General features: G+C 34.5%; 1 protein-coding gene across 2 annotated transcripts in view; it reads left to right on the plus strand.

The window, feature by feature from the left end:
• LOC140168382 (uncharacterized) overlaps positions 1–12,335 on the plus strand; it is a 43,486-nt gene that overhangs the window by 18,170 nt on the left and 12,981 nt on the right. For both annotated transcript variants that reach the window (XM_072191759.1, XM_072191760.1), the window contains exon 6: positions 506–670. In XM_072191759.1, coding sequence (XP_072047860.1) covers positions 506–670 — 165 coding nt within the window. The remainder of the gene's footprint in view (positions 1–505; positions 671–12,335) is intronic.

Raw genomic sequence — 12,335 nt, forward strand, 5'->3', positions numbered from 1 at the left:
TAGAACAGGCAGACAAAGACATTCTGTAGCTTGCACACTTCTTTTTGTATCTTCAGAAAATCACATATTCAGCACATTGGCTACTTTTTAATTAATAAGTACTTACCCAGCAAACACATAAATATTCTTAAAACGTTATAAACATGTTATAAACACAAGTACAGAAATTAAATCAAATACTGGAACTTATGTTTCGTTAATATAACATTTCGTCCAAAACCATCAGATATCATCAGGTCGATTGGTCATGCGAGAGTTGGCAATCAATTCCTGTCTGTACCTGGTCAGTCACCTGATGATGTCCGATGGTTCCGAAAGGTCGTGTTACCAAAACGTAAGTTTTATTATTTGATTTGATTTCTGTACTTTTGTTTTACCAACTGAATGAATAATCTACACCAAGGTCTTATAAACACGTTTTGGTATTCAATACGTTTTAATAGCATGAAAATGTTTTTAAAACACTGGTACAAATGTCAAAATTTATTCATTTTGATATTTATAGGAAGAAGAGACAAGAACAACGATTAGACTCATCTGTGTATTATTCGGTACCACCGCCAGATAATCCAGTTGAGGACCAACAAGATACAGGGTATGAAATACCCCTTGACAACAAGGGATATCAAAGTCTAGGACCTGACAGAGTTATACCACACTACCAGGAGCTGTACGTAGATATTTCTAATTAAGTTGTACCTAACTAAACATTTTGAAGATCATTACATAATGCTCGACTAATAGCTAATACCAATACTAATACTAATACTAAGGCCAAAAAACGTGTTTGTTTCCTGTAGTAGGTCTTAAAAGTCAAATGTGACCGTACAGCACGAATGAGCCGTAAATTCCCTAAATTGTATTCCGAGTTACAGTGTAAAATGTGCATGAAGGTCGTATTCATCGGTCCCTCTAACTGGCGCAACATCTATCTCATTTTGATTGTCAAACACCAATCAATAATTCTATTGTTGAAGAGGATAAGAAGCTTCTACCTTAGATGGCTTTTAATAACTTTGGTCTTTGTTTGCCTTGGCTAAATCCTGTTCAAGTGGTGGGCATTGAATTTTGTATAGGTATGTATAACCAACAATTAACAATGAGAGAACTTTCTTGAACCTCGTTGACTTGGTGATGATTTGAAACGACCGCCAATTATTACTGTTTGATATTTATTGACAGCAATGTGGAAAAAGAGACACATGTAGAAACGAAAAAAGCTATCATTTTGTTGAAGGAGCAAACAAAGACTAGAGCTATTTAAGAATTCTCTAGACATAGGTAGAAGCTTACTATCCTCTTCATTTTTTTGACATATTTCAACACTAAATTTTATATCATCTTCAAGGGTTTTACACCAGGATTATTCTGATGTGCTTTGTCTACAATAAATCTGCATATTTACTGAAATATTAATGAAAATAGAACCAAATATTGCTGTTATATCTCAGTATATTGACTGTGTAGTTTCATCATCAAGCATCTTCCTGCCACTTGAACTTCCTGCTGTGCAACATCAATAGATAACAATGGAAATATTGAACAATACAATGGGAGCTATGAGTCATGTTTGGTCAAGAATGAGCACTAGCTTAATGGAGAGATCTTCCTTCACTGGATTTAATAATGAAGAAGTTTTTGGCTCTTCACTATGGAAAATTAAAGAAAACTCTCAATCAACAACGGTGTATGTGAACCCACAGAAATTCCATCTAGTGACAGATGAACTTACAAATTTATATGGATGCCCAGTGAACAAGGGTAAACATGGACTGATCTACAAATGCAACATGGAACATGAAAATGGAACCCCAGCTGTTGTGACCATAACATGTTACAGCTCCTCCAAGTTACTTCATGTTCAAGGATGTTTTCATTAATCCTGGATTGGTTCTACTCTGGACATTATTGAACAGAAAATCAGTCCACATGATGATGACCATGAACTTTCTGTTTCTTTTGAAGATCAACCAGCACCTACATGCACATCAACACCAATTGCACCACACCACCAGTCTACATCCCCCTACTATCAACCTAGTACAGTTCAACATGCTGGCTGCCAAATTAGCCCCTCAGTTTGTGATAGAGCAACACAAACTCCTGTTCAACTAGATGAGACCCCTAAGTTGAAGGATGTCATATCATCTTTGACATCAAAAGTTGAAGACTACAAGATACAACTGGCCCAATTCCAAGAGGTACGCAGTAACTTTGCCCACCTTACATCAGCATATCGAAGACTGAGTGATCGCAATTGTGTCCTGGAAGCTAAGCTCTCCAGCCTGATCAAGCAAGAAACATGTTTGAACTTTGAAATACCAGTTGCTACATCATCACCCCCAAAACATGTGTCTGCCCCCCAGCCTGATTCTGCCATATCAACGTCACCGAATCCATTCAATCTTCTTACAGATGAACTGACAAATTTGGAACCAGCACCAGCAGTCCCAAGTGCACCTAACATGTCTCTGATGACACCACCTAAACAACAGACATCTACATGTAAACCTCGTCGCAATCCCCCCAAACCCACTAGTACTCCTAAGCCACAAATGGATCAGCAACTTAGTAAGCCCCCAACCAAAGAAGACTCCAAAGCTGACATTGTAATCTTCAGCAACTCTATATGTGCAAGAATTGTTGAACAGCGTTTCTACAGAGGTAAGAACACAAAAGTTTATCACAAAGGCGGTGCCCGTATAAAGGATGTAGAGAAGCTAGTTGCAGACTCCAAAGAAACTTCACCTGCAATTGTCATTCTCCAAGCTTGGACAAATAACACTACGCGACAAACCCCTGATGAATGCCACAAAGATGCAACAGAACTGATCAACGCGACTATGGTGAAATTCCCCACAGCTCATGTAATCATCTCGGGTGTTCTGCCAAGACTATGCCCCTTGCATAATAATATGCCAAATCGCGTTGCCTATGAACTCAACAGTATGTTTGCCAGGAACTCAATGAACAACCCCAATGTCTCATTTGTAGACAATGCCACATCTTTTGTGACACAGACAGGAGATATTCTACAGGAACTATATTGGGATGACGTGCATCTGAATTACAAGGGCTTAGGTAGACTTGTAATCAACCTACGTAAGGCTATTACAACTGTTTTTCCTTGTTGGAGCCCTCACTTCCCAAAGACTTAGACTCTGTTACCAATAATGAATTTGTTCATCCACATGAAACTCAAACTGATGCGATACATGTAGATGCAAAAAGTGCAAATGATATTAATGATACATGTAATGATGAAGAAATTATGAATGATAATGTAAATAGTGTAAATAATGATGTTTTAGTTGGTACATGTACTTCTGTTATGAAAATTGTTAATGAAAATTATTCTCAAGATGTTCAAGTCAATGGTGCAAACAATGTTAATGACTTTGATGATGAAGATAGTGTAAATGAAACTAAAATTGTAAGAAGTAATGCTCATTTCGGAAATGATAATGTAGAGAATAATCATGATGGTGCTGTAAATTTAACTTCATTAAATGACGATAAAAGTAGTCATGTTAATGTTATTGACAATCAAATACCAGATGATACATGTACAAATTTGGTAAATCATGAGATTAATAATCCTTATAGTGTTTTGCATTCAAATGGTACAATTATTGCTCAACTAAATATCTGTAGTTTAGTTGACAATTTTGATGAGCTTAACAACATTTTAAACGATAATCCCATTGATGTATTGGGACTTACTGAAACATTTCTGTCTGATGTTATAAGTGATAACAATGTAAATATTGATAATTACTTCCTGTACAGAAAGGATAGAAAATTCTTAAATGTCAATAGACGTGGAGGTGTAGCCTTTTATGTAAATCAAGCATGTAACCATAAAATTAGAGATGACCTAAATTCAGATAAACTTGAGCTCTTAACAATAGAAATAATGCCATTGAAGAGGAAGCCAATCATTGTTGTATTATGGTATAGAGTACCTGGCTCCTCTATTGATTTATTTGTTCATTTTCAAAATCTTTTGCAGGTCATTGAATCTGAAGGAAAGGATTATATTCTTATGGGTGATCTTAATTGTGATCTCTTGACAACCACACCCCACTGTTATACAATTAAACTTAAAGAAATTTGTGATAATTTCAACCTTAAACAAGTTATAACTGAACCAACAAGGATAACTAAAAATAGTAAAACTTTAATTGATGTAATATATTGTTCTGATATTAACAAGATAAGCAAATCAGGTGTTATTCATACTGGAATTAGTGACCACTCACTCACTTATGCATCAATTTGGGGTAAGACTAAATCTAGTAATACTGATAGCAAAGATGATAACCATGCACAGAAGCAAAATCACAAGTTCAAAAAGTCTCGTAATTATAAAAAATTCAATGAACAGATATTTTTGAATGATTTAGCAAATACTGATTGGAAGGATGTTTTAAATAGCAGTGATGTTGACAAAGGTGCTGAGTTATTTGAGAAAATACTTCTTCGTATAATTGACAGGCATGCACCTTATAAGAAGCGTAGAACAAGAAAGAAAACTGCCCCTTGGTTAAATGATGATGTTTTAAATGCAATGCGCAAACGAGATAAACTTAAAGTTATTGCAATCAAATCAGGAAATAATCACACTTGTTGGGAAACCTACCGCAAGGCTAGGAATGAAACTAACAAAATGATCAAAGATAACAAGAGAAAATTCCTAAATCAAGGTCTTAATGAACACAAAAATAATATCAAAAAGACTTGGGAACATTTAAAACATGTCATTCCTTCAAAAAGTAAAGGTACAAAAATTTCTTTTATTAAGACTGAAAAAGGTTCGCTTACAGAGCCAAAAGAAAAGGCTAATGAACTAAATAATTTCTTTTCTAAAATTGGTCCTCAACTTGCAGATAATATTAGTGATAATGATTTTTGTAACTATAACCATGAAAACAGCCAAAATATGGAAGGACCTACTTTTGATTTTATTCCTGTTACTTATGACTATGTTTTTAATCAACGTTGTAAATTATCTGATAACAAAGCAACTGGTTTAGACAATATTCCTTCAAAGCTGCTCAAATTGGCAGCACCTATCATTACACCAATTATAACTCATTTAATCAATCACTCCTTCACAACAAGTAAATTTCCAACATGCTGGAAAAGAGCTAAAGTCATTCCTGTTTTTAAGGCTGGTGACCCTAATGATCCCAGTAACTATAGGCCCATTTCCATACTTGTTGTAATTTCAAAAATAGCTGAAAGGGCAGTGTTTGACCAACTGTACAACTATTTAAATACTAATGGATTAATTAATATCAACCAGTCTGGGTTCAGACCATCTCATTCAACCTGTTCTGCTCTTGTTAACATAACTGAAGACTGGTATGATGAAATTGACAAAGGTAATACAGGGTGTATCAAAATGATTGGTACCGAAGACTTCTCATTTTTTGCCGATTTTTTTTACGTTTTTTGTGCCAGTTTGGGGTTAATTGTTTAAATATTTGTAATTATAGTAGTTTTATCTTCTCTAAGAATTTTAGATCATAAAAATAGCACATTCTATTCAGAAGTTACATGATTCTAAAGGAAAGTAGGTGTTTTTACACTTTTCATCGTAACGCTGGATCAGTAGCGCACCATTTTCAAAGCTCTATTTTATTGCAATTACCTTGTGAGGATGATATGTTGAAAATCATGGATATGTTTAATATTTTCCTTGCCTATTTCTTCATTCATAATATATATAAATGTTATAATCAATATTTATTGCTTGAGAGTAATATTATTGACTTGAATAATTTAGGTGGGGTGAAAGAAGTTTGTGTATCAACACCATCCAGGGCGGTAATTTAAATTGTATTATTGAAATTACTTAGTAGATGGTGTGGCAGAATGGCTATAGACTGTAGACAGTGTAGGTTAGTTTAGACCTGGTAAAAGTTATTGGAATGGCTCCACAGTATTCCACACTTCAGTGTGCATTCATGACACGAAGCTATGCAGAAGTGCAGATAATATTTAGGAGACAGTTTATAAGAGCCATGCGTATCCCATGCAAACATGCTATAACTTGCAATGCTTCAAAATTTGATATGGGCAGTTACAGAATGAACCCATCCCAGGTGTTTTCTTTCAAGATAGGGCTTCACCTCACACTGCCGGAGTCGTAAGGCAGGGACTTCAGGAACTATCTTTCTAAAAGCATGTGTAAAGCAATTTTATGTTATGTATACTTAGGCGAGATATTGAAGATAATGTATGCAATAAATGGTTCAAGCAGTGAACCTATTCATCTTGTGTTGTGTAAGTCAAATCATGATTACGTCGATCTTCGTTTAAATGACAATAGCTCCCAGATGCATCAACCTATCAACTTCAGATTAATAGATCAATAAGTTAACATATGCCCCTTTCTATTTATAGTACAAAAACTATATCAATTAGCAATTTTATATTTTTGATATATTTTTGAAAATGCCACATAGCCCGGTACCAATCATTTTGATACACCCTGTATGGTAGGACTTTGTATGTTAGATTTAAAAAAAGCATTTGATACAGTAAATCATGAAATTTTTCTTAAAAAACTGAAAATATATGGCCTAAGTAATATTATTGTATTAAATGGTTTGAAAGCTATCTTACTGGTCGCACCCAATGTACTTCTGTAGATGGTGTACTCTCTGATCAATGTGAAATAGTATGTGGCATGCCACAAGGATCAATTGATGGCCCTCTTGCCTTTCTAATTTATATCAATGATCTTCCAAATTATGTAACACATTGTAAAGTAAGTATGTATGCTGATGATACTGTAATATATTATTCTTCTAATGAAATTAATGATATTTTTAGCAGTATAAATAATGATCTTAACACCATCAACAAATGGCTTCAAGGTAATAAACTTAGTCTAAACACTGACAAAACAGAATTCATGTTAATAGGCTCAAGACAAAGGTTACATTCAGTAAAAGAAGATATTAATAATGCAGATGTCCATGTTCAGATAAATGGTGTTAATATTAAGAGGGTGCAAGAGAGCAAACACCTTGGTGTTATTATTGATGATACTTTGTCTTGGAACCAACAAATTGATACTGTGCGTAAAAAAGCTCTCAAAGGAATGTTCATGCTGAAAAAATGTAGATCTAATTTCCTCATTGAAGATATTTTGAAGATGGTTTAGGCCTATAATTCAATTGTTCTGCCTCATCTAGAATATTGTAACATTGTTTGGGGAAATTGTGGTATTTCTGTAGCAAAACGTCTACAAATTATCAAAAACAGGGCTGCACGTATAATTTGTAATGCTAAATGGGACACATCTAGTAATATCGTTCTTGATCAACTGGGTTGGAAACCAGTTTCTAATAGGCAGCAGTACAATTCTCGCGATTCCAAATACAGCGCGCCACCAACGACGGCAGTGAAAATTGCCATTTCCCGTGTCTGGGGTCGACATCAACCATGTCCATAGCTGACCATGTTTGTGATTATTACTCTAAAAACACGATGTTTTATAGTACTTTTTGAATTTTTTGAGATTTTCTGTGTTGAAGTGAAATATTGCAGTTTGATATTCACAGATGTCCTTTTCTAAAACCCGCAAACTTGATGTTGATACTAGGTGTTTCCTTTTTGTTATACATTTTCTAAAACCGCCCTTTTTTGTTTTTTTTTTTTACGATGCTTTTTAGCCCGATACGCGCGAGCCTAGTCAATGCGAAGTAGGCCTAGGCCTGTCCTTTTTTAATGGAAAACGCATAGGTTTTATTTTGGTTATTAGAATAAATTGTTTTAATTCTTTCTGAATTTATTGTTTGTTCAATACGATAATAATATAACACCAGCATACTTAAGAACATCCATACTATAGGTGTTGCGTTTTTGTAATCGGCCTACATTTTCTAAAAATGGGGGTTTTTTTGCATGAAGGCGCTTATAGCGGCCCGCGCCCGCCGCGCGGGATAGGCCAACAGCAAAGAAATTCAAGTAAATTTTAAAAAGATTCTTAATGTCTCATTACTTATAAACATGTATCACATTGGTTTGCCGTTTTGTTATTATTGTAATTGTTTGATTTGTCCTTATTTTATTTTTAGCCTAAATTTGTATTTTTAATTATATTACTAGGCCTATCAAACATTAAAAAATTACGATCGCAATAAAAAACACATTGTAGGCATAGCCTACCGCATAAAAATAACATTTATTTTTTTGTTAGTATTTCAATTTGAGACTTTAATGCATAAGTTCAACAATACCTCATAGTTCTAGCCTTATAATAAAGATGAAGAAAGTTTCAAACTGCAAAAGAGTACATGAATTTTAAAAGATCATTATTTTAAGGCATATCAAGAAAATATGCATGAAAAAACTTCATAACTTTAGAACCAAGTATGCTAGACCTTTAATCATGTTAAAATGATAGCTTTTGTACGTGTAATGTATACTATTTACAGTAACACAGTTCTCAAAAATGCCTCCTTTGGCCCCCATGAACCAGATCGTGTCACAATGTCATGCCCGATTTTAATATTAATTCATGCTTCTTTTTCATATTTTATTTTTACTTCCGCTTTCTTAATATAATAATAATAATAATTTATTCTTATATAGCGCATTACATCAAAGACCACAAGGCGCTTTACAATTAAAACATGTGTACATAAAAACAAAATACCCAATGAATTATAAATATACATCATTAAGAAATAATAAAAGTGAAATAGGCACACGATGAACATTGCACAAAAGGGATTGCACGGAAAAAATGCATGCAAAATGAGCAGAGAAACAACTAAGTGAAATGTTCAAAGTGACGGCATAAGCAATAAAGCAAAATAAGTTTAACCAAACAACAATTTTATATAAACAACGGCAATATACTGCAAACAAATATCAGAGATGAAATTAGAATCATAAAACACATTTTTCTTTTAAAAAACGCCAAGCTGTACACTACATTGATAACACGAGAGTAGAAAACAACAAAATGAAAATGAAGTATACAGCGAAGCAATTAAACACATGATCGATTCAATGCAATATCAAAAATGGCAAAACACAAATCAAATTGAATATGAAAAATTCCAAACAAATGGATACTTTTAACGCAAACAATACCAAAAGTGGTGAAGCAAACATATTTACACCAGGTATAATACTCAATGAAAAGAGCAATCACGAGAACAACCAAGAAAATAACTTGAGTTATACGAGGTGTAGGCAAAATATTATGCGAAACATATTGCACACTTTTTTAAACATAATTAATAACCAAAATTGCACAAATATTAATAATGCAATAATATCAAAATATCAACAAACAATACCAAAGTGGCGAAGCAAACATATCTACACCAGGTAAATGCTCAAATGAAAAGAGCAAGACACATCACGAGAATAAAAATAGGTATAATTCTGGACACGAAAATTATAACGCAGCCACGATGGGCGCCATCAATCAAGGTTGGTTGGAATGAGTTTCTTTTTAGTCATATTATCGGTCGGCACCACATTGAAAAATCAAAAACTTTTTCGACTAAATATTCAATTGGACAATGTTAAACACCTAGGCCTAGGCCTATACATATTTTTTAAAAAGAAAAAGAAAATGGGAAAGATTAAAATCTTTCCCATTTTCTTCTTCTCATGAAATTATAAGTCAACACTGTGAAAAGAACTGAACTGTAGTGTAGGCCAACCTTTACTGCATTGTGGAGTTTGACCAAATTGGAAAGGTTTAAATTCGGAGGGTCGGCATTTCTTGCATATTAAATAATGGATCAGGCCCATGGATCAAGGACTCAACCTACAAAGTAAAGAGGTCAAATCTGGGGATTGACTTTATTGGAGGGGTGAACGCATTGTTTAGGGCTGCTTCATTTGAGACTAGTCCATACAGGACCAACGCAATATTTTAGTACTATAATCAACGCCGCCAGGCGTTGGTCCTCCACATCCGACATATCCTCCCTTGGAAAGTCAAGGGAAATGTCAAACTGACTAACCACGCCTACTGACAGCTACTGAAGATATTTAGCCAATCAGATTAGACTTGCCTTCCACCTGCCAACTACTAGGACTACTAGCTTCCAGCTTTGGATCTAACACCACTATTGCGTAACAATATCGATAATCATGTCCATTCATTCATTCAATTTATCTATGTCCTCTTCAATCGCGATCAATGTTCATCATCGACGTGAATCTGATTTTACTTCAGGGTTACTAAACCCGCGAGGTTTTAAAATTTGGGCGACTTTTCAACATTGGCTCCAGCGACTTCGGTAGTTTACTATCCGGCATATAAATCAATGGTTAAGAAGAAACTTGGGCGAATTTTCGATTATTTGACCCGCGATTCGGGCTGAAATGTTCTTTTTCAAGTTCTTCACTTTGTAGGTCGCGCACATTATACAGGTTTTTTTTTGGGGGGGGGGGGGTTGGCCATCGTTTCATATCATTAGGCCTCAGTTATTATTATTTGTTTTACAATAATATAAAAATGGATGACGCCGCTATTTTGCATGCTTCGAGTAAACTAGAAATTCAAGAAGTTACCCGCCAACAGACGAAGGGAATTACAAGTTTTTTACAGGGACATGGTTTTCCGACAGGATATGGGAAGAGCTTTATTTTCCAGTCAGCGCCAATTTGTGTTAATTTTCTTTAAAATGTCGACATCGCCATAAAATGTAGTCATTTACTTGTTGGAGTTTAGTCCTAAGTTCCTATCAAAGTGAAGTAGGCCTATTCACTTTCTTTACTAACACAATATTCAAGAGTTTGTTTCCAAAAGGCATTAGTCCAATAGCTGCCTTGTGTAACATTTTGCTGGAATATTTTTACATTCTAAAGTTTAAATGACATTTAACAATTGGAATGGATATGTTTGCAAATCTGGCTTATTCTCTTTCAATAATAGATTTGTCCCCTAAAATTGTCCAATCCAAGGTTTTAAAATGGCTGCCATTGGACTTGATGCCTTTTGGAACAAAAAAATATATTATTGTTTTCTTCTTCGCACGTGGGAAGTTAAAGAGATTTGCAATTATTTGCCAAAATTGTTATAACTATATATTCTACTACGCCAATGTTATTAGAGTGGCAAGGTTACTGCTACTCAATATTTTCAAATAAAAATCCCACAAAACAGTCTTTGGACTTAATGCCTTTTGGAACCAAACTCTTCATTTAATGATGTTCAAATTTTCCCCATTATTTTATGACCCTGGAATAAGGCAAAACAAGATCATCGCTTAATTCAATACATTTAATTTATGGGTAAAATGGCATTTTGTTGGTGATTTTTGTTCAGTTTTGACCAAAAAAACTAATTTTTGAAAATTGGCATAATATACATCTTGCAAAGTGTATCCGTTTACTAAGATGGATGTTTGGATCAAAAACGTCAATCACTACATTTTTCTGCGACCTATGGTTTTTGATCTATGACCCCTTGGAATTCATAAGCAGGCCTAAAATGGGGGGGGGGGTCCAAAAAATTTTGAATCCACAAAAAAAGTGGTTCTAAAAGTTTAACATACAGACAGGGGGTCCAAAAAGTTTTGACATACTGTAATCAAACATTTTCCAGCCCCCAAGTATTTATGAACGTTCCCTTTCCTCTTTAAGCACGTTTCCTCTTTAAGTACTGTATCTCTGCCAAATATGGCAAATTAGGCCTATAAATAGGTATGTCACAGTGGCTGTACAATAATTCTGCTACACTGTGCATGCAAGCATAACAGTGAATTGAAAAGCGCGCGCTTCAAATTTGGCCAATTTTAGAAAACATCCATGTCGATAAATGAATTTCCTCATATGCTTCATTTGTCCAAATTGTTTAATTTTTAATATAATTATGGTGTGTGAAGCCTTTCCGAGGCTAACATCGGGTCCTCAAAAATTGTTTTGTTAAGAGCTACTGCCTGTTTTTATGGATTTTTGAAGATCGCTCATAAATCAGTAAATATAGGCCTATTGAAATAAAGGGACCTACCACCATTTAGCTGAAATACTAATCTTTCTTATCATGTAAATTATTTCCGTCGACAACGAATGAAACACTTGCCTAAAACTAGTTGAAGGAAAACATTAATCAAAGATATTTTAGGGAGTAATTTTCCAAACCACAATAGCTCTAAGCCATTGTGTGTGTCCAAAACCATACTATTTTTGTATACGCGGTACAGTAGAATGACTGTTCCTTTTACCGATTGTCCTCCCATGTTAATCCAGATAACAAAATGTTAATTTAAAGTCTCATTTCAACTGAATTTTTATTTTTACTTTTCGGACTTGGCTTTGAGTAATGGTGACACATACCATGTTTACAG

This window comes from Amphiura filiformis, chromosome 13 (genome assembly GCF_039555335.1).
Source record: "Amphiura filiformis chromosome 13, Afil_fr2py, whole genome shotgun sequence".
In the NCBI taxonomy this organism is placed as follows: Eukaryota; Metazoa; Echinodermata; class Ophiuroidea; order Amphilepidida; family Amphiuridae; genus Amphiura; species Amphiura filiformis.